Source organism: Schistocerca gregaria, chromosome 5 (genome assembly GCF_023897955.1).
Source record: "Schistocerca gregaria isolate iqSchGreg1 chromosome 5, iqSchGreg1.2, whole genome shotgun sequence".
NCBI lineage: Eukaryota > Metazoa > Arthropoda > Insecta > Orthoptera > Acrididae > Schistocerca > Schistocerca gregaria.
The window spans coordinates 465,456,581-465,480,273 of NC_064924.1; the positions used below are offsets into that span (position 1 = coordinate 465,456,581).

A 23,693-nucleotide genomic window follows, 5' to 3' on the forward strand; every position below is an offset into this window, starting at 1 on the left:
TGAGATAAAATAGCACTGTTGATACTGGTTCAGTTAGTGTACAAGGGCAAGCCTTAGTTTCCACATTACATGTGAAGTTTTCCATATATTCTGAGAATAATATTACTTTCATTAACTGTACTTCTTAGAATGTTGCTTTTGTTCACACCATATTCTACAGTTTCTTCAGATCATACAATTTTCTTAAATTCATGTTTTGTCACAATTATCTTAAAGTTCATTTATTAGAATTTTTTACATTGTTCCACAGAAATAATGTAAAAACCAAACATAAGCTCCAACTATAGATCCTGCAAAATATATTATCTATCCACCAATCATATTGCTAGGTTTTCTTACTATGCTTTGCTTTATGAAATGAAAGCAAACTCATACACAAAATTAGCCTACATCTCCAAAACATTGTTCTACCTAACAAATCTTCTCTTATAAGCAGGTTTTTTTTTCTCTCTCCAAACCAGTGCTTCTGAGAGTTACTTTAAAAACTGCACTGATTTCATAAGTTTTTGTGTACATTCACATCACCCTCAACAGTTACCTTGTTATCATAAAAATGCTTGTGTCTTCCATTTCCAAATAAAATTAACAACATATTTCAAAGAAGGGCCACAGGATTATCAAGAATGTGATCATTGCTATTTTAGCTGATTGTCATTTCCTTTCTCTATAAACTGCATTTTTTACAGGATTTGTCATTCATTTTTGCATTTTGTCACCACCACCTGTGGTGTTGTGGTATATGTTTACACGGAACATCTCTGTACAACTGACCAAGTATATATTTTTCCTGTGTCTTTCTTTCTTCAGTTCCAGTTTGGTCTCACTTAAATGATATATCATTTTTTACTAATGTAATGATGCCTTAACTGAATTTATTACTCAAATTTTACAATATCAAATAAATTACTTGGAAGAAAACAAAAACATGATTTTAGTTTTTACTTATAATCTATGTTAAAGACTAGGATTTGTCCTAAAAGCCCTTAAGGAGCACATTCACAATGTGTCATGTGTCTCATTGCAGGAGGGGCTTGTTTATGTATGAATGCTGATTGCATTGTTACATATTTAGTATTACAATAGAGCATCTCTTGAAGACAGTGTCATTCAGTCAACATTAGTTGCAGGTATATTTTTTCAGCAAACATATTTCTGTTACATATCTCTTGCTAATATCAACTCAACATCAAACCTGGCAGGTCTTGGAATTTCCACAATTTCTGTCTCATTGATCACTGGGATCATGTGCAATTTGCGAGGACCTAGTTAGTTAATACTGCTATATCGCCACAGAGATTCATGGGATGCACATTTTCAGATGACAGCATGTTTCTTGATAGACTTTTCTATTTCTTTCACTTACATAATGCTAAAGTTAGTCTTGATATCTTAATAGTACATGCTGAAGTTAGTCTTGATATCTGAAAAGTACATGCCTATAACATAGACGATCCATGTTTGATCCATAGCACTAATATGGATTTTTTTCTTGGTGAGACAAATGGAACAAGTTTCACTCAGGCTTATGAGAATGACCGAGGAGCTACTTAGAGAAGAAGTAGCAGCTTCAATTTCAACAGATGGTCTCAACAGCTAGAAGAAAAGGGACATAAACCACATATCCCTCTAACATTTCAGTCAATCGTATTGTGCACTGATTGGTAATGTCTTGTGGTCTGCTGCACCAGAGTGTGGAGTTATGTTATGTAATACTAAATCTGACATGACATTGGGTTTCATTGTTTGACAACTTGATCTTGAAAATCTCATTCTTGCTATATTTCAAGACACTGTGGATATCCCACACAAAATATTCACAGTTTCTTTGTATAGTGCACACTTCTGTTTACACAACTACACACACAAAATTGGTTGTACTTTTGTTTTATAATAATGAAGACCCCCTTATTCAGAAAATGATGTTCTAGAAAGGGGAGGAGAGGTTAATAGTTTAACATCCCATCACCAACAAGGCCACGAGAGATTGAGTGTGGGGTGTGGTGCATTAGACAAGCATTGAAAATGAAATCAACTGTGGCTTTTTCGCAAAAGAGCCATCCAAGTAATCACCTGAAGTTTTTTTAAAGAAACCACACAAAACAAGCTTCAGCTCAAGTGCCCATCTGTGGATAGTTGGGCCTTTGTGGGCAAACAGCTGATGTGTATCAAGTAAGGCAGCTGAGATATGGCCTATGTGGCTGTGCGTCCATGGGCACAGGTGGCCATGTGACTCATGCATTGCCAAACACGTGCACTGGGCTGGCAGACTGGTGTACAGCTTACACTACCTGTACCTGCCTGTGGCAAAATCAAAGGCTTTCATGGGATTTTGTGCCCATGGGGCAGCCTCGGAGCAGCGTAACAAAAGACGTAAATATAGGTTGACAGAGAAGGACATGAGCCTCATTTCTCTAGAATATGGGTCTCCTGTCTACAATTGCATCTACATACCTCTCTACACCTACATCAGTATGCAGCCAACCACTGTGAAGTGCATGGCAGAGGGTACTTCCACTCATACCACTTCTTTGAGATTCTTCTAGTTCCAATCATGTAAAGAGAACAAGAAAAATGATTGCTTAAGAGCCTCTGCAATTAATCTAATTTTGCCTTTGTGGTCACTTGTGGGTTGGTTTGTAGTGGATTGTAGTATATTCTTAGATTCCTCACTTAATGCTAATTCCTGAAACTTTGTAAGATAAGGTGAACTGCGGCTTATTCCGAACATGTTGAAGTAGAAAATTTCTTAGCTATCTACTTTTTAGGGACTTGCTGGAAAGTTAATAAATTAGTTGCTCAGAATACAACTGACTTGAGTAAATACTGGAACCTCTTTATTTTTACCGTGAGCATGATAAAAAGAATTCAAGAAGAATGAGTGTGCATTGTAACACACACTTCTTATAAAGATGCTAACAGCTTGTAGACCAAATAACAGCATCAATGGCACACTATGGAACACCACAAGGATATAAACCTTAGTCCTCTACTATTTCTCATATACATAAATGATCTATCTTTGTCCTCCAACAAAGAAAGAAGCTATACAATGTTTTTCAATGGTACAGGTTTCGTAACTGATAACAAAATATCAACTAACCTACAGACTAATGCAAACTAGCTGCTTGCAGGTATTCTGAAGAAGTTCACAGTTAATTCACTTCTTATAAGCCTCAACATAACACTACATTCAGTTCCATTCTGACCAGGGACTGATGACCTCAGATGTTAAGTCCCATAGTGCTTGGAGCCATTTTTCTTCCATTCTGACTGTAAAAGCTCCCGGTAGTTTGTTATTGTACACAAAGACCTGCAGATACACAGTGTACAAATACAAAATTCTTCAAAGGGTAGATAGCTAGTTTAGTAGGGAACATTACATTCCCCAAATCTTGAAAAGGTTTACCACACGGATACTTGATTACATTGGAAATGTTAGTATCACAAAGTCTGCCCATTTCAGTTTTTTCCACTCAACTGTGTGATAATTTAATCATCTTCTGGGACAATTCACCAGAATAAACCAAAGCATTTACCATGCAAAAAGAGGTTGTCAGAATTATCTGTGGAGTGCCAAAAACTTCATGCCTTAGACTTATTAAGCAAGTGGAGATACTGACCATCACTCCACTTCAGTCATAACCTCCAGGCAGAGCATCAACATTCATGTTGATGCATATTAACCCACTGCCAAAAATTGTTAACAAAAGGTCTATTGACTGGCTGGAATCATGGTTAAAATTACTAGCAAATTTTAACAGCTGTGGAACTGAGCACAAAGAAAGTGTTTCATACATGATAATATTTTGGAATGGACAGATTGTGACCCACCATATAGAGGAGATGATGAGTCGCAGACAGGCGCAACAAAAGGACTGCTATACATGAAGGTGACTTGAAAAGTTCTCAGAATGCAATAGAAAAAAATTACTTACATCACTGATTTTATTTTTATTTTTCAATGTAGTCTCCTTTTAGATAAATGCAATTGGTCCAATGATGTTTCAGTGCCTTTATCCCATCTCGAAAATGAGTTTCCTCCAGGCTTGCAAAATAGTTGTCAACTCCGGCTATCAATTCTTTGTTTGAAATGAATCTTCGCTCACCGAGAAAAATTTTCAGTTTTGGGAAGAGATGGAAGTCTGACAGAGCCATATCAGGTGAATAAGGTGGCTGTGGCAACAATTCATACCTTAGTTCATGTAATTTTACCATGGCGATGGCACATGTGTGCAGGCGCGCATGGTCTTGATGGAAGATGACTTTCTTCCTTGCTAAACCTGGCCCTTTCTCATGTATCTTTTGTTGCAATTTGTCCAGGAGGTTAGCATAGTATTCTCCAGTAATTGTTTGCCCAGGAGGGAGATAATCTACATACAGAATCCTCTTCGCATCCCAGAACACTGATGCCATGACCTTTCCCGCCGAAGGAATTATCTTTGCTTTCTTTGGTGGTGCAGAATCATGTTCCCACTGCACTGAGTGTTGTTTTGTCTCTGGGGTATAGTAGTGCACCCATGTTTCATCTGTGGTCACAAACCGATGCAAAAAATCTTGTTTGTTTCTCCTAAAATGCGCCAAACATTGCTCCGATATGTTCAGTCTCACGCATTTTTGATCCACTGCCAAGAGTTGTGGCACCCATCTTGCAGACAATTTTTTCATTTCTAATTCTTCAGTTAAAATGTGATATATCCTTTCAGATGACATCTGGCATGAGCAATTACACGCACTTTCAATTGGTGATCCTCCATGACCATTTTGTGCACTTTTGCAATGGTTTCTGGCGTAGTGACACATCTTGGCCAACCATTGCACAGATCATCATCTAAGCTCTTCTGACCAAATTTAAATTCATTTGTCCACTTGGCAACAGTTGAATATGAAGGAGCAGAGACCCCAGAGTATTCTGGAAATCGGCATGAATTTCCTTTGCCTTCATGCCTTTCTTTATGATGTACTTAATCAATGCTCGAATCTCGATTGCAACAGTCCAATGAATATCACACAAACAACTGGTTGTGCTGGTGCTGACCTTTCATGGTGATTCTGAGATCTTTTCAAACCACACTCATATTTGAAATTTCGGCAAAGGTAGAAGACATACACACATTCACACAATCACAACTCACACACACGACCACGGTCTCTGGCCACTGAGGTCAGACTGCGAGCAACTGTGCCTGATGGGAAAAGCAGTCTGCAGGTGGGAGGGTGTAACATTCCTTTGGGAGCATGGACATGATGGGGATAAGGTAGGACTGCTTGGTGGGAGGTTTAGGGCAGACAGCAGGGGGGAAGGGGGGGGGGGGGTTAGAGAAGGGGAAGGTAATGGAAAAGAAGAAGAGAGATAGAGGAAAGGAAATTGACCAGTGGGTGCAATAGTGGTTTAGAAAGCTGTGTAGTGTTGGAGTGGGAGGAAGGAAGGGGACAGGTGGTTGAAGAACAGGGACTAGCAATGGTTTAGGCCAGAGGGCTAATGGGAATGTAGGATATATTGCAGAGAATCCAGGGGGCTAATGGGAATGTTGAATATGTTGCAGGAAGACTTCCCACCTGCGCAGTTCAGAAAAGCTGGTGTTGGTAGAAAGGATACAGGCTGTGAAGAAGTCATTGAAGTAAAGCACATTGTACTGGTCAGCATGTTAAGTAAGTGGGTGGTCTAGCTCTCTCTTGGCCACAGTTTGTTGGTGGCCATTCATGTGGAAGGACAGCTTATTGACTATCATGCTCATGTAGAAAGCAGCACTGTGGTTGCAGCTTAGTTTGTAGGTCACACAGCTGCTTTCTCAGGTAGCTCTGCCTCTGATGGAATAGGTGGTTCCTGTGATTGGGCTGCAGTAGGTGGTGGTGTGACACTGTAAAGGACAGGTCTTGCATATATGTCTGTTGCAGGGACATGAGCCATGAGTAAGGGGTTGGGAGCAGGGGTAGAGTAGGGATGAAAAAGGATTCTGCATAGGTTTGCTGGGTAGTGCAACACCACTGTGGGAGGAGTGGGAAAGATAGTGGGTAGGATATTCCTCCTTTCGTGGCACTAAGAGAGGTAATCAAAATGGTGGCAGGGGAGGTGATCATGTTGCTCCAGTCCTGGGTGGTACCAATTCATGAGGGAAGTGTACATTTGTGGCTGGACAGTGGGAATATGGGAGGTAGTAGCTGACTGGAGAGACAAGGCATGGGAGACCTGTTTCTGTACAAGGTTGGGAGGGTAATTTCAGTCTGTGAAGGCCTCAGTGATGACCTTGTATGTTTGGAGAGGGACTGCTCATCATGACAGATGTGATAGTTACATGTGGCTAGGCTGTATGGAAATGACTTCTTGGTAAGGAATGGATGGCACCCGTCGAAGTGGAGGTATTGCTGGTGGTTGGTAGGTTTGATATGGACAGAGGTACTGAGGTGAGGTGAGGTGGAGTCAACATCGATGAATATGGTTTGTTAGACTGAGGAGGACCAGGTGAAGTGAATGAGGGAGAAGGTATTGAGATTCAGGAGGAATGTGGATAAAATGTCCTCAGTTTCATTTAATGTAGATCACAATGATGTCATCAATTAGTGTGAACCAGGTGACAGGTTTGGGACTCTGGGTGGTTGGGAAGGATACTTTTAGATGGCCTACAAATAGGTTGGCATTAGATGGTGCCATGCAGGTGCTCATTACTGTACCACAGATTTGTTTGTAGGTTATGCCTTCAAAGGTGAAGTACTTGTGAGTGAGGATATATTTGGTTATGATGACCATGAAGGAAGCTGTAGGCACTGAGAATGGTAGTGTTCAATAGTGGCAAGACCATGTGCATTGAGGTGTTAGTGTAGAGGAAGGTGGCACCAACAGTGATGAGTGGTGCACTGTGTGATAAAGGAACAGGAGTTTTAGACAGTCGGTGGAGGAAATGGTTGGTTTCTTTTATACACAAGAGAAGGGTATGGATAGTAGGCTGAAGGTGTTGGGCCATGACAGCAGAGATTCTCTCACCATGACCAATTATATTCTCACCCACAATTACAACTCCTTTCCAAATATATCCAAGGTCTCACTGAGTTCTTCCCAACCTTGTACAGAAACAGATGTCCCATGCCTCGTCTCTCCAGTCAGCTGCCACCTCCCACATTCCCACTGTCCAGCCACAAAGAAGTACTCCCCTGATGACTCAGTACTACCCAGGACTGGAGCATCTGAATCTGTTGACGGGAAAGGCTTTGATTACCTCTTGTTGTCACACTATCCTTCTGACTCCTTCAACAATGATATTCCACCACCACCAAAACCACACAATATTCTTGTCCATCCCTACACCACCCTTGCTCCCAATTCCTTGCCTCATGTGTCATGTGCCTGCAGTAGATCTAGATGCAAGACCTGTCATATACATCTTCCCACCAGTCCTGTCACATGCTTCACCTATCCCATCAAAGGTGAGTCCACCTGTGAAAGCAGTCACATGATCTACAAACTAAGCTGCAACCATTGAGCAATTTTCTAAGTGGGCATTGCAACCAAGCTGTCTTTCTGCATGAATGGCCACCAACCAAACTGTGGCCAAGAGACAGCTAGACCATCCTGCTGCTGAACACACTGCCAAATACAATGTGCTTCATTTCAATGACTGCTTCACAGTCTTCACCATCTGGATCCTTCCTACAAACAGCATCTTTTCTGAACTGTGCAGGTGGGAAGTCTACCTTCAATATATCCTACATTTCTGTTAGTTCCCTGGCCTCGACCTTCACTAGCCCCTGTCCTTCAACCACCTGTCCCCTTCCCTGCTCCTACTCCAGCAATGCACAGCCTTCTAATACACCAACACACTCAATATCTTTTTCCCTCCTCTATTTCTCTTGTCTTCCATCCCCTGCCACTCAACCTCTCAGCTGCACCTAGCAGCCCTACCCCGTCCCTACCATGTCCCTTAATGTTCCCACAAGGAGCATTACACCCTTTCCCACCTTTATCCTGCTATCTCTCCACTCCCCCGCCACAGTCTCCTACTTAGTATCAGCATCCAAGGATTGCTTCTCCCATCAGGTGCAGTTGCTCGCAGCCTGGCCTCAGTGGCCAGAGACAATAATAGTGTGTGTGTGTGTGTTTCCTACTTTAGAAGGCCTTTTGACCCCAAGTTCAAATGTATAGCAGTTTTTTTGTTGTGCCTATCTGTCACCCAACATCTCCTCTATATGGTGGGCAGCAATATGTCATTTTTAAAATATTGTCATTATTTCATCCTGGACTTTCCATCATCTGCTTCCTAGATGATAGTTACCAAGTAAGGAGAAGCAGAGGATCAGCTCAGGCACATGCAACATTCTTAAGATCAGTTAATGAGAGGAGAGGATGCAGAGCATATGAATGGTAACAAAAATAAGAAGATCTTACTTTTATGTGACAGAAATGCTTTACAACAGTACTAACACTAAATACTACATGCTTTGTGACAATTTGCTCTTACTGACAGATTCTTGATTGTGATTTAGGAACCTGAACCTGTGTAATGTTGATGCATATGTTGTATGGGGGAGTCCAAATGTGCAGATGCCCATATGTGACAATCTTTTTGAAGTAGTTTCCAGTATTGAGATTCAAATGACAAATTTCCCAGAAACTTAACACAATGAGATAGACAGACAATGTGTAAAGGATATTACTAATATTTTAGTAGGTAATTCATATACAATATTGACTGGGTTATATTAAGTATAGAAAGTGTTTAAATAAAATCTCAGCCATTTGTAAACAATCAAAAGAAAGGTAACATTATGTCAGCAGAAAAATATTTCTAAGGTGCTTTAGATAAAATTGTTCAGTTGCAGAAACTGGCAAAGATAGTATGAGAAATTTGTGTGTATATTGCAAGAGGTTTTTTTTTTTTTTGGAAAGGAAAGATGTATTTGTGGTAGAACCAGTCTTCAAAATGTGTCATTTAATGAAGAAGCTTACACTCTGTGTCAAGAAACATTTAACACAATATGAATAAAAACAGACAAAAGACAGAAATATTATTACTTCGTAGTATATGCGGCATTGACTGTACTGAATTGTAAGCTGAAACAGACATCAAAAGTGAGAATGATGGCAAAGAATCATAAATAAAGAAAAAAAACCAGTGTGCTTTGTGGTGAAATTTAACAGTTCAGTTTTTTTTTTTCAAAACCTAATGGTGAATGTATCAACAGTCAATAGACAGTGTTATGTTAGCTATGAAGTGGGTGATATAAAAGGGGGCTGGTTGTTCATTTCTCTTCTTTGTACATTTTATCATACAAAAATGTAACAATTATTATTGAGAATAAAATGGTCAAGCCACTTGCCCCCTACCCACTCAAAAGGAAACAAAAACTTTTAATTATGCATCAAAATCCATGTTTCGCTGTATGAAAAACTAACAACAATAGGTGATTATAGAAACATCAGGTGGAAAATTGCTTGTGTCCAAATGGGCAGCTTGGAATAGGATTAATATACAGTACCGATAAAGTGACAAAAATTCAGTTCAGTCTGCTTGGTGCTAAGAAATATCTCTCACTATTTAGATATTCATGAACAATGCTAACATATCTGCATAGTTTCATTCCCTAATATCTCATGTGGTAATCTTGTAAGGGAACACATCCAACACGAATGAAGTATTTACAAATGCAAAACTGTGCAACAACACTGTTATGCACATTGATGAGTAAATATGCTTTAGAGCTCTCTACAAATCCCTACAAATTCTTACATTGTAGTGTGTTTACTTTTTAATGTTATTAGTGGCAAATAATATAAGTTACTTTGAGGTGACTTGGGATGTACATGGCAACAACAGAAGAAACAAAAATAATTTCCATCTTTTCCTTATACGCTACAGTCTGGAGCCGCGCGACTGCTACGCTCGCAGGTTCGAATCCTGCCTCAAGCATGGATGTGTGTGATGTCCTTAGGTTAGTTAGCTTTAAGTAATTCTAAGTACTAGGGGACTGACGACCTCAGAAGTTAAGTCTCATAGTGGTCAGAGCCATTTGAACCATTTTTTTCCTTATACTGTTTATGTTCCAGCCGAGTTCCCATTGTTTGCTTAAGTATAATTATGTATATTTTAGATTGTACCATATTCCTGATGACACTTCCAGATGATAGGTTCTAGAGAACACCATATGTGAAAGAATGACTAAGTATATGCCAGAAGGTAAAATGTCCAGCCTATATTTGTGGGCAGTACTTGGATTTTAACAAGGTCTTTACAGACAACATAATAGCCTAACTAGACAAGGATGAGGTATGACTCTTTGAATGACCATCCCAGCAATTATAGAAAATGATTTAGAAAAACCACATAAAACTTGAATAAGGAAAGTGAGACACAAATTTCAGGACCACTCATCCTCAACATTAATTTCTTAACTTGTGTTTTAGTGAATTGTAGCCTAAGAAGACACAGAGTCTATAACAATGGCAATGGACTGGATGTGGGATTGGCACATATTGTAGATGATTCAGAAAATGTAATATATGTAATACATAACTGAAGATTTTTGTGTACAGAATTGTAAATATTCACCATGTAGCGGAGATGCTGAGTTGCAGATAGGCACAGCAAAAATACTGTCACAAAATTAGCTTCCTGCCAACAAGGCCTTTGTCAAAAATAGAAAAACACACACACACACACACACACACACACACACACACACACACACACACACACACAGTCTCTGGCAGCTGAAGCCAGACCAGTTACATTCCATCCTAGATAGAGAAACATCGTGAATTTTCCATTGTTTGAGTTATCAATATTGATTTACTGTGGAAGATACATCCATAAGGTTCCAGGAGGCCAGACATAATAGGCTGACTAAGACGAAAGAGGAGAGAGGTGGTACAATTCTTTGTAGAAACAACAGTGAGAAAATTTAGCACATACTGAAACCTGATCAACAAAGGACTCTTGTAACTGATGAACACACCAGGCATCTGAAGGATAAGTATTTGGAAACTTGCACAGGGGAATTTTCTATCTTCCTGGATTTAAATACTTACACCAATCTGACATCAGCTACTTGCTGCTTCTATAACACCATTTTCCTCTCTTTCACTTTTTCTCTCGTAATACATGCATCTACAATAGCCCAACTTCTTAATTTTGTTTCTTTGTCCCATCCACTTTATTATTTCTGCTTATAACTTAATGTCATTTCAATTTTCTCTTTTATCTTTCTTTCCTCGTTCCCACTCTGCCCTCTCATTTTGCATATGTCATATCTTGCCATTCTGACTTCTCACTCATCACTTTTTCACCACTTTCTTTTTCTTTTCTTTTTTTTCTTTTCTTTTCCGTCTCTGTCCATCTATAACTCTGTTCACCCCTCTTCACTCAGTTTATCTTCTCCACACACCTGTATCATTGATTATTTTCTTCATGGAACTTTACTGACACCTGTCCTGAACATACCGTGCAATGCATTACTTCCACTTTTTTCTGTACTGCTGTCATTTCATGTAGTTCTGCTGCTGATTTGTTCTTTTCTATTTCAACAAATTGAAATAAGTTAACTATAAAATGTAGACATTGTTAATTACTTTGGCCATAAATATTTGAAAAGGCTATGCAAATACAACATCTATCTAATTTTGAGTCATTGTTATAGTTTTGTATGCTATAATAATATACGATTTGGATGGGAGAATTAAATGGTTTCCTGCCAATGAGGCAGGTGATGACCAAAGTAGCTGAACAAAGTGGAGTTTTTTTGTATGTTCACAGCGAAATTACATTCGTGGAGAACAAGAGAGTTGCATTATTCTGTTTTTCTATTTCATTTATCAATTGAATTTGTAACTGTGGTAACACTAAATAGTTTTTGTGAAAGCCAGAACCATTTTTATTACAAATCTTAGAGGTTCAGGCAAGGTCAATAAAATGAGTGACAATAAGATTTTTGGCCTTCTGTCTACAATATTTATGAAGAGTTTTTTTGACTGCTGTTTTGCGTGCTGCAATCGCTTATTTGTGTAGATTTTGGATCACTGACAAGAATTCACATTTTCATGTTGACTACCAGTAGCACAACAACACAAAGGAAATTTTATACAGTGTGATGAAAGGAGAAATAACTGATGAAACATAAAATTACTCGACAAAGAAACTTTGAACATGGAGTGCCAAGTTGGTACTTTTACCAGATTTGCCTCTGAATGCATTTTGAGTCATTATAACAGATTCAGCTGGGATATTTTAGAAATATTGTCAAAAGTAAATTCTGTTGTCAACTTAAGCTTGCTGCTAAAATGCCTAGAAATGGTTATTTCAGGTGGAATCAAAAAAGGTAAGTTAAAATATAGCCACTGCACCAGTTAAAGTCATTAAATCTTCATGTAACTTAATTTTTTAAACAGTTCTAGACGACACAAAAATGGTGAGCATGAAAGGAAGAAATCATTTACCAAAGATTTTGAGAAGTGGAGTTAGGAGCTATCTGGAACACAATGCGTAGAGATAGAAATAACTACAGAATTTCAAACAATCATTTTTCCCACACTTCATACATGAAGGAACAGGAAAAAACCCTAATACTAGCACAATGGGACATACCCTCTTTCATGCACCTCACAGTGGTTTGCAAAGTATAGATGTAAATGCAGGTGTAGATCATTTATCCAACACAGAAAAATCTGCATTAAAAGTTAGTTATAACATAGACCATGAAGATACTGAGGATGATGCTGACAGTGATGAAGGGGGATGCAATCCCAAAGGGTATAGTGATGATAGTTGACTGTTTACTGGAGAAAAAGATTGGGATTCAGAAACAGACAATAAAGCACAATTCACACCCTGGCCACATGATCAGAGTAGATTCTATTGTTGTTTCATAATGCTAATGATGGTCATAAGTCATTTGGTGTCTGTGATGGATACTGAAAATAAATAAAATGAACTTTTACTGTTTGCCTATGTGAAAATGATAAATAACATAAATATTGCTTTAGCCAGTGGATTTGATTCCGAGGGCAATGTGACTGACTATATGATTTAAAACAGATAGTTAACATTAATGACTAAATTGAAATTCAGGCATTAATGCCATGAGAGAAGACGGTCATTATTCACTTGATATAATGCACTAGGGTGAGAAATGGTTTGATTATTCATCAGAAATGTCATGAGAAAAGATTCTAAAGGAAGAGAAGCAAAACCAATGCCAGTAGTCCAGAATAAGAAAAAAATTCAAAATAGATTCAGTGATAAAGGAACAAGATGTAAATGCGACCAAAAAAAGTGGAATATCATTACTAAAATCAATGTTTCCACACAGACCTGTTATATTTAAGTAATTACAGAAAACAGCAGAGATAAAAGTGTTTTCACCCTGTGGTAATAAAGAAATATTTCAGATTTACCCAACAACAATATCCCCACAACTAAAGATGTCCATGTAACAGTTCTAGAGAGACAAATATCTGTGACACCTCTGGGGTCACATAAAATCATTTATTTTAAAAGTGAAGTTTATGCTTCAAGGTACTGAATAACAACAACAGTATAGCTAAATATACCTTCATCAGAAGCAAGATAACACTAAAATCACATCTTGCAGTGGAGATACATAAAGCAATCGTGCCAAAGGTGTCGTCAGTAGTTAAAATATCATCTCCATTTTTATGTATCTCCACTGCAGGATGTGATTTTAGTGTATTTTGCTACTGATGAAGGTATATTCAGATATCTCAAAACTGTGGTCAAGGATTTTAATAAATCTTTATCCTGCAACTGTTTGGCTGTTATCATTTACTGTGAAGAAATCAACAATTGCTGTTCAGCCAGATGTTTAAAACCTTGAAACAGGAAACACATTACTTATAAGACAAGGGGAAAACACACATAACTAATTGCGATAGAGATGCACATTGAAAACCAAGTTTCCTTGGGATAATTAAAAGAAAATATTTTCAACTACAGCATGCAAAAAATTGTGTTGATTTCAGAGATCAGATAACTCATAGACAAGGAAAAAAATGTAATTGTCATACAGCACTGTTGGCTGGGTATCTCATAAGATGGATTCCGCTGCCTATTGTAAACGGTGTTCTTTCTTCTTGCATTTGGCCTCCTTCCTTGAGTATATAAGAGGGCATATTTGTAGAGTGTAGGTGACTGTAATGGATGTGTGCATAGTGTATTTTTATGCTTGTGTTGTACAATGAAGATGACAAGTGAAGGGAAAGGGTGAAATCTCGACTCACCACATAGCCTAGTGCTTTCGAATAGCACCAAGCCACACACCACACTTCATGTGCCCATCCAATGGATAGATCACCGCCAACAGTGTCACATGCTCTTGCTTTGTGAGAGACTGTGAAGAGGTTTAATCTTGGACATTGGTGCAAAGACTGGTGGTCAAGAATATCACCACCTCTCCTCCTTTTCCCTGCCAAATACTGACAATGAAAATTTCATCCACCACCAGGATTTGAAGTTGTTTACATTTGAGTCAAGTGCCACCACACAGGCATGCATTAGCAACCTCAGCTACAGAGGAAACAAAAAAGATTTGGAAGAGACGAGGGCATGCAGTAAAAATTCTCATTTTAACCATTTTGGTTGTATCAGTAACTAATTGTACTGCTGCTTGACAATAGTAGCCTACTTTTTGAATTACTGGTTGTATTCTTAAATTCATAATGGGGACAGAAAATGACTGATGTTCTCTATTTCAGCCCGGAGCAATGTGTATGGTACCATGTACATGTAGCTTATTAGGAAATGTACAGATGGAGTGTCCTGCTATACTTTCCTTCGTTAACAAAGTTCAGAGGTGTTCTAGATGGACAAAACCTTAGAACTAAAGTGAAGAAACTTTTGAGATGGTTAAAAATATGCTACACTGAAATGTATCACAAGATCTAATTGGCAAGGAGGAATTCAAAGCAAATCCTTATTTTCACTTTTTAAAAATTGTCACTAGTAATTTGTTTTTCTAACATTTAATACTCCACTTTTTAACTTCCAGTCTTCCAGGGCAGTTTCAACTTACCAATCTAAAAATGTTTTCTGGTATCAGAAGTATAGGCCAATATTTTGATATTTATTGCAGTATTGTGAATATTAGTTAAAAAATTAATGATGTTATTACAGCAGATTTATCAAAGGCATAAAATGAAATAGATTACATATTCAAAAGATACTTTAAGTAATATGAATCAGGGAGTGAACTACTTAGTCTTTCTATCAAATGCCTTAATATCATGAAATTGGACTAATAAGTCCTGCAGGCACTTTAGAAAACAATGTATACTTTAAACAATGTTCCAGTCATTCAGTACATAATAACTGCTAGCTTCCAATAGTAATTAGTATTCTCAAAGTATGTAGCAACAGGTGAACAACTGTTGAATATCATAAAAAGTTCTTTTTTCACTGCAATAGCTTTCCTGCAGCTTTACATAAAATACAGCCTTTTCAGTGTGCATATAGCAAATAAAGTTCCCTTAATAAACAATGTAAGCCTCACATCATTAATATTATTCTAGACCTGCTCCAGTAAGTGGTAAATCCTACTCCACCAATCAGAGGCCACCTATTAATAGTATAATTCACATACCTTTTGAAAGGCAGCCACTGTTCAGCATTTTATGCAGGCATGCCAACCAATTAGCTGTCAACGAGAATAATTATTAGTTTTTAACATAGCTACAGTAGCAGTTTATCTTAGATGCATCCCTGTGGTAATGCATATCTCAATTTTTTTTCATGGCTCTGATGATTCTGTTTCATGATAGGAAGTATGGAGCATTGTTTATGAACTTATTAATGAATGAATGCCAGGGATCTACTATGGTTGTACCCAGAAAAAAGGAGTTATTTATTTATATATCTTAGGATCTTCCAATCCTTGTGTCTTTAGACTCATCTTCATAAATCTATGGCCTCACACCGTCACTGCTATAAAATAAGGATAGCTTTACCTCACTATTAAGTAAGGCAGTGATTACTAATTTTGGATAGTTTAGTTACTGATGCAAGAGTTGGTAGAGTGATTCAAACAATGTTATAAGAAAGGTTAAAAGAAATGAATTACAGATAATAATGACAATATCAAAGGGCTCAAAAGATGTGGTACATATGAAAAGGAATAAAATGTCTGACAAGTGAAGCTATCAAAACATTATTTTCTGTGAGTAAGTGTGGGAGCCTACCTTTTATATGAGAACTCCAAAATCTTTCAGCTCTACTTTTGTCTGTAACTTCACAAACAGTTTTTCTCATATACATCAATCTAACCTTGCAGCTTGAAGTGTGCAAAATATAATCGTTCAACAAAAGTTCTATTACAACCATTTAAAGTTTTGAAATGATGAGATTATTATTTTTTTTCATGGTTGTGCTTTAGAAAATTGGTTGTGAAACAGATTTATATGTGAGAATATTTCTTTGTGTAATCACAGGAGTCACATGTAAAAAAGTAGTAATCTGACTACTTAATACACATCACATGACTCGCAAAGAATTGCTTTAACTTTTCATTGAGGACTCTTACAATTTTGATTTGGAAATTTCAGAATTGTTCACAAGTGAGAAGTACTTGAAAGAAAAAATATCTTCTGGACCTAAGAAGCTGCTGTTCAAAATGCCAAAACAAGGGCTGAAATTCTTGATTTTATCTACATTATGGAAAGAAAATGGCTGTTGTTATACTTTAGAAACTTTGTTAGACATTTTATGTAACCACAAGACAAAATCTAAAAGCCAGATCATGATGGCTATTTATCAGAACAACATCACAATCCCTCAAATGTCAATGTACTTTTTTAGTATGAAGTAAAGAAGACATGATTGCCAAGGAATGCTTTAGGGCTTCAGTTGGACAGGTGGCATATAAAATATTTATAAGTAATTTTACCTAGGTATCTGTTTATGGATTTTGATTCTCCCACAATGAAGCATCTTAATTTTACAAATTTGTCTGCGTCTTTGTGGATCTTCCTCATATAGCCTAAGGATGAAAATTACATGCAGACGAAAGAAACATAAATGAAGTTACACTGCAAGTTTGGAACTTCATTAAACCTTTAATCTCTTGCACATTAGCACTGTAACTTGAAGCATCAACATCATTAATCCCTTCTAGATTTACCAGTGCTTTCTAAATTCAAGATCATGTTGCTGCTTCTCAGTTGTCATACTTCTCATATTTGTGGAAGCAAAAACATTGATTAAAAATAATCAAATTTTAATTTTGTGATACTGAGGAAGAAAAGAGCATCAATATAGCCTTTATTTTAGCCTAATCCTCAAGGAGAAGAACACAAAGAAGAAGAAGAAGAAGAAGAAGAAGAAGAAGAAGAAGAAGAAGGAGGAGCAGTTGATGGTTTTTAATTGGAAAAGATTCTAGTACGTAAATATCATGAATTGTGGAAAATTAAATATCATTAACAGCATTCAGTACTTCCTTTTATTGCAGTAAAAACTGTATGGCTATTTATGATGGACAGTCAGAATGTAAATAATATGATTTCATTCATGTTATTCTACAAAGATCATCAACAAACATGAGTATTGGTTGCAAAAAATATAGTCTAGGAATTTCACAGCAGAGTATTAGTCAAGTTCCAAGTGGAGGTTTAAAAGAAAATATTGTTGTTGATGAATCATCTTTTTGGTATCCTGCACCATAATAATGAGTATGATGAGTGCTTGTGAAGTTCTTGTTGTGCTTTATGATGGAGAAAGGGAATACACGGAATTTGATGCTACATGACGTATTTCTGTAAAAAACGGAACAAAATCTGCTGGTGATAGCATCATAATTTGATGGAAGGATCACCAATGACAGTGCACTTTACCCCTCCTATCATAAGGCACTGCAGGAATGCTTGGAGTGTGACCCAGCTAAGTGGTGTTTATTTGATGATCAGGCAGGACCACATGCAAAGATCCAAATTTCTCCCATCACAAGGATTTGAACTGTTGATCTCCACACTTCACTGCATTACTCTGACACACATTACTGATCTGTGCCACAGACATAGTTATTGGTTGAAACAGAAAACATCAATTTTGTAAAAAGTCAGTGCAGTTCTAATAGGGGAAAAAACATGCCTCCTGTGTAGGTGTACTAATATTTGTGTGTGTGTGTGTGTGTGTGTGTGTGTGTGTGTGTAGACATAGTCACTTCATAAAGCATATTGTATGTAATCCAACACATCATTTGTTATGTGATGTTAGATATGACGTGTGAGTAACTACCCTGAATGCAACATAGAAAGCGTTTTTTTAATAAAAAAAAGAACAGTATGAAATAAATGGAAGTACAAAGTTACATAAAACATCTTACAATTTGCAGACAATATGAAGATACAACAATTATATTGCCAATGACGTGCCATCAGTTGCCTGGTAACACACACAAAGCATACTCGAATACCTGGGGCTTGACCATAAACAGCATTCTTCATCACCAGAATAGTTTGTGTCTTCTATCTACACTTTTTATAATGTTGTCTTAACATTCATTTTTATGATTTTAGATGACAAGTGATAGTGAGCAAACCAGTTGCTTTTTCAAATTTATCGTATTCAACAACTGATATTTCAGTTACTGAATGTATGTGCTCCTTACATTTTACCATCAATACTGTTCACATTTATAGCTTATAATGGAATTAATACAGAAGTCACAATTAATGTGGTATTTCTCCACACAAAGAAAAAGGATAGTTTCAATACTCGATCATATATATTAAATATCTAATTCAAAGCATCTCTATAGCGCATTGGTATATGATCTGTCACACATCCTCTGGAGTGTGTTCGTGTGGCACGGTCTCTGGTATACAACACAGTTACTCCACTTGAATGTCAGAACTTAAAATATTCTGGAACTGATTCTGCAGTGACCACAAAAGGTCAGGTACCTAGACTTACAAGCATACAGAACTTTGTCTTACGGATATACCTCTGTCGTACCAGTAAGCGAGTCTCATTAACTCGCAACTGTCGGTGCTGTTCCGGCCGGCGTGGAATCTGCCATCGCGTCCTAGCTACAAGCAGCACGAGGTGACGGGCAAAAGACGAGGGTTTAGCGAAAGATAAGCCGGTGGCAACATGCAGGCGTCGGGCGTTAGGCCATGCAACAGAAACAGCAGAGGCAGCCCGGCCAAGCCAACACCAGCACCAAGGTTACCTTAAAAATCAGATTGCTTTTGCTGAACTTTGACTTCTTTGGGGCATCCGTGCTGAGGCGTCCCCTCCTTTCAGTGCGCTTTTTTTGGAGATTCTGCAAGATCTAGAAAAAAAGAAGCAGGAGAAAAACACACGATAGAGAGCTCAAGCCATCACGAAAAACATACACTGAACTGGTAGGTATCGGGGAAGATTTTTTTAAACGCATTTTTGAAATAGAAATTTTAATGTTTTAAAGTGAAATTTGTGACAGGTATTATCAAAAAGAGATAGAATACAGTTAAGAGACAGTGAAAGAGCACAGCAGAGTTTTAGAGGAGACATGTGCACTGTCGAAGAGATTTATGCGTTTTAATGAATGCAACATCCAGCTATTTTCTAAGTTTTAGTAGGAATGTTTGAGAGGGAGGGCAAAACATACAAGTACATTTCATACCATTTATGTGGGGATAGGTACTGGGAGGACTAGGGCAGGGCGGAAACATCAAGCAACCCCATGCGAAAGGCAGTGCAAACGGGCGGAGAAGAGCATGCAAGCACATCCAGTGAGGGAGGGAGCGCAGGCGGCTGTCTCTCCGACGCCCCCCTCAGCGCGCACCCTGCTGCCTATCACCTACCACCTGCGACCCGCTCTCTAGATTTCTTATCCCATCTCACTTCTCTGCGCGCCTAAGCCAGCTGACCTGTCGTTCGGTCCTCGAGCAATGCAAGTGCAGCCAGTTGGTCTTGCTAGGCCCACCATCAAACAAGCTACAGCACAGCAAATACAAAGTGTGTCTACTGTCTGCACCAAGCACAAGGTAACTAATGAACAACTGTACCTCAGACAGGAATACAGTATCCCATCTGTCATGGCTGTGATGTGCTTACTTCGATGGGCCTACCTTTGCCTTTGCTGTGGTACATTAATCGGAAATGAAAACTTAATCTCATAAGTGATCATAGCACTCTAATACCTTGTCAAATATGTTCCAGATGTGGGTTATCGACAGTGACAGGGACTGCCACCGTGAGCTTCCTCGCCCTAGATTAAAAATGTAATCATTATACTACAATGAACTCCAGTTGGCATTTTAACTCAGAACAGTGAGCATTATTCCACTTCAAAAAATTGGGGCAATGTCATTGATTGTTAAGTTTGTGTACATATATAGTTTGAAATGTAGAGAAAAGATTTGTTCTTATGAAATGCAAAACATGAGTATTACGGTGGTTACTAAGATACTGTTGAAGAGAATTCCGTGTTCGTTATTCCACATAAACAGCTGAATGCTAAGTAGTTTCATTCTGTAATATGAATACTGCAGGTGATGATGGACTAGACCCAATTTTCCATCATGATTACAAAAAAAGCTTTGGGTCATATAAATGTGTTTGACAGTTGTTGTTAAACATGAAAAATGTAGGGCAATGTGAAGTAACTCTCAACTAGGAACTTATGTTCACCAACAAACACCTTAGCCAGTGAGTGACAATGGTCGCAAAGCCTGTCTTTAATATGAATGTGTTGAGTGTTGCACAAAGACATTGATTTTGTTAGTGTGATAGTTTCAAATGTGATCTAGTGCTGTTTCAGACAGAGGCTGGGTAGAACATTCAAATATTAGACATCGGCTTTGGCGCATGATGTGATAATGATCTGGTGTGTGTCGTCATTCCTGCGAAAAGAGAGACAGAATGGAATACATGATAATTATCTTGCTTCTACATTATTTTTTGGAATGTTCAATGTGGCACAAGACTGTACACTAGCCAGGTGTCTTCATTAGACTGGACAATGACAGTTTTGTCATTAGTAGGCAAAGCCAACACGATTGATTTATACAAATAACTTCCATTCTTCTCATGACACCTATCTGACACATATTGGATTTCAATGACTGGTTTATGTCTACCATTTTAATGATGTTATAAATCAAATTACACATATGTTATTAAATGACACACACCATTCACCAAGGGGGTGTGGGGGCTGCCTGTTTTGAGGGGGTACTTTTCATTCTATAGGTAGACTGGGCTATTCACACAATGACCTGTGTAGGTCAGGGACTTTTCAGCCAAATACTATGAGAGATGGCTATGGGACACAGGCAGCTCTGCCTGAAAATATTTGGAATTGTTTTTCCAGTTCCAACAGTTGCCTTACAGCCAAGGGAAACATCGCAAAAACCTTGGTCAGCATCAAGATTTTGAAATTATTTGTAATTTAATTCTTGGTCAATATTTCCTACACAAAAAATGTAACCTGACGACTACCTATGTCACTGCCGATCACTGGCAATGCTTATGTGGGCCATTTGTCCAAAGGTGTTAGTAAATCGCAAAAGGTTGGTAGTCACCTGTAAGAAGTTTTCTACTGATTGATGGCCAGGGAATTTAGATTTAAAGAAAAAAATTGTGGGTAAATGCTACACTTAGTTGATAATAAATTGTATACCGGCTACCACACAGAATTCCTTAAAAGGGATCATGTGGACTATATCCTTGCAATCTGGTCATAAACTGACTTATGATCATATTTGCTAATAGAATTTTGACACCAGGATGTTATAGCTTCTCTTTATACCCAACACTTGTCGTTGACCTTCTGAAATTCCTTTGTATAATGCAGACAAAATTTTCATTACTTGTGCACTTTACAACCTTCTACATAACGTTTCTTTTACCAAAAATCCATTCAGACGATGTTTTGAAAATGTCTGGGTTGAAGCCATTATAGTCGTCGGCTTCTTTTGTGTACCTGATGATGTCCACAAAGCGGTACTCAGGTTAAGTCACAGCAGCATGTAGAATGTATCATTTGGAGTTGACGCTACAGCCTGAGCTACCAACACTGGGTCATTTAATACTCTGACAATAAACTTACTTCACTACTCGTATTACAAATGCGCGCAGCGCACTTTCATCTTAAATCTTTCTCCACTCCCTGTGACAGCTTACAACTGGACACGTTTCAATAGCACATATATAAAAACGTTAACAGTTTCACCGCCAGTCAGATGAAAAGAAGTATCATAATGATAATTTCATCTTCAATTTGCTGCGCTCTTACACCAAGAAGATTATTGGCTAAGTGGCTGATGATGGCAGATGAATCGACAGAAATTGCCCATACTGATTTCTGGTCGCTGGCTACTATGAGACCCCACGTGAAGTTGGCTATGCTACTACCCCAAGCAGATTAGTTAAAAGAAGAGCAAATGGGGGATAATTTGTAAAGTTCTGAAACTTTGGTAAAATATTGGTATTGTGTGTAGCAGCAGGAAACAGAAAAGTCCCCCACACAGACGGTGATCCTTCCTATTTCCTGTATCAAAAGTTTTATTTTTTTCTCAATTGTTAATTTTTTGGGGAAAAAACGGTTCTTCTTTAAAAGAGAAAGGTAATTGTAAACTCAACACAAGACAGGTCTTTGAAATGTTTTTAGTCAGACGAATAGTTTTAGAGATATAAGGGTTGGAACAGGATTATTTTAATGCATAATTTTAGCAGCATTTGTTGCTTAGCCAGTTATTTAAATGAAAAGAGTAATAAAGTATATGAAAATATTTCACATATTTTCAATTTGATGAAATTTCTTGTGTGTTCAGTGTTGTGCAAATCAGGATTAGGTGCTCAACATTGAAAATGGAAAGTTCCCCTTCCCATTCACTCACTGTTCCCCTACCACTTAATCCCTACACTCGTCCAGTTTACGTCGTGAAATTGATTAAAGCCGTGCCGGATGGTTCAGTTTGTTGCTTTTTATAGTATTTTCTCTTACTCTGCTTTTCTGTGGACTGAGAGAAGAATAATTCCGAATGCTACAATCTGTTTTATTTGCGGTAAATCTATTTCGGAAGGAGAGACATTAAAAATAACAAAGGGGTTGATAAGTGCTAGCATGGAATGGAAAGATGAGGGCCATTCTCTCCAAGAAAACATTGGAATAATTAAAGTGCATCAGGTATGTCGACACGAATATGTGGGGAACTCCGTGGAGTCGCCTGGAACAATACCGCCGCCCTGAGGTAACTCAGCTAACAACTCTGGACCTGCAGATAGTTCGCTGTGATCGATGTTAGTAACATGCTTTGTGCCTTGTAGGAATTTTTTTTTTTTTTTTTTTATGAAATCATACGACCTGCTAGTTGTTATACATAACTCCTATCTCGAGACCATAGTCTCTACAAATAAATTAAGGAGCATAATGTAAATAAGCTTAATTAACTAGAAAGCTGCACAAATAGATGATGATTTCAGTTGAAATGTTGCCAAACAGATGAATAGTTTGTTTGTGTTTAGTAGCTGCAGAAGCCCGTTATCATCAAGATTGCGCTCTAAATTAGTGTCAAGCCCCTCCTCTGATCGAAAAAGAGGCTGCCCTCATGAAAACCAACTTTGATGCTGCTTTTCAACAACTATGCAATTATGAAGAATCTGCAGAGGAATGTCGATTTTCATTGCACAAGTTCTAGAAGAAAGTCAATAAGTGTCTTCCAGAAGGATATATAATGACCACAAAAACTCGAAAAAACAAATTAACTAAACACA

General features: G+C 37.9%; 1 protein-coding gene across 3 annotated transcripts in view; it reads right to left on the bottom strand.

Moving 5' to 3' along the window:
• LOC126271925 (potassium/sodium hyperpolarization-activated cyclic nucleotide-gated channel 2) overlaps positions 1–23,693 on the bottom strand; it is a 2,360,296-nt gene that overhangs the window by 102,018 nt on the left and 2,234,585 nt on the right. The window contains exon 6 of one of the 3 annotated variants that reach the window (XM_049974333.1): positions 19,162–19,263. The exons of the other annotated variants lie outside the window; for them this stretch is intronic. Coding sequence (XP_049830290.1) covers positions 19,162–19,263 — 102 coding nt within the window. The remainder of the gene's footprint in view (positions 1–19,161; positions 19,264–23,693) is intronic. 3 annotated transcript variants of the gene reach the window in all.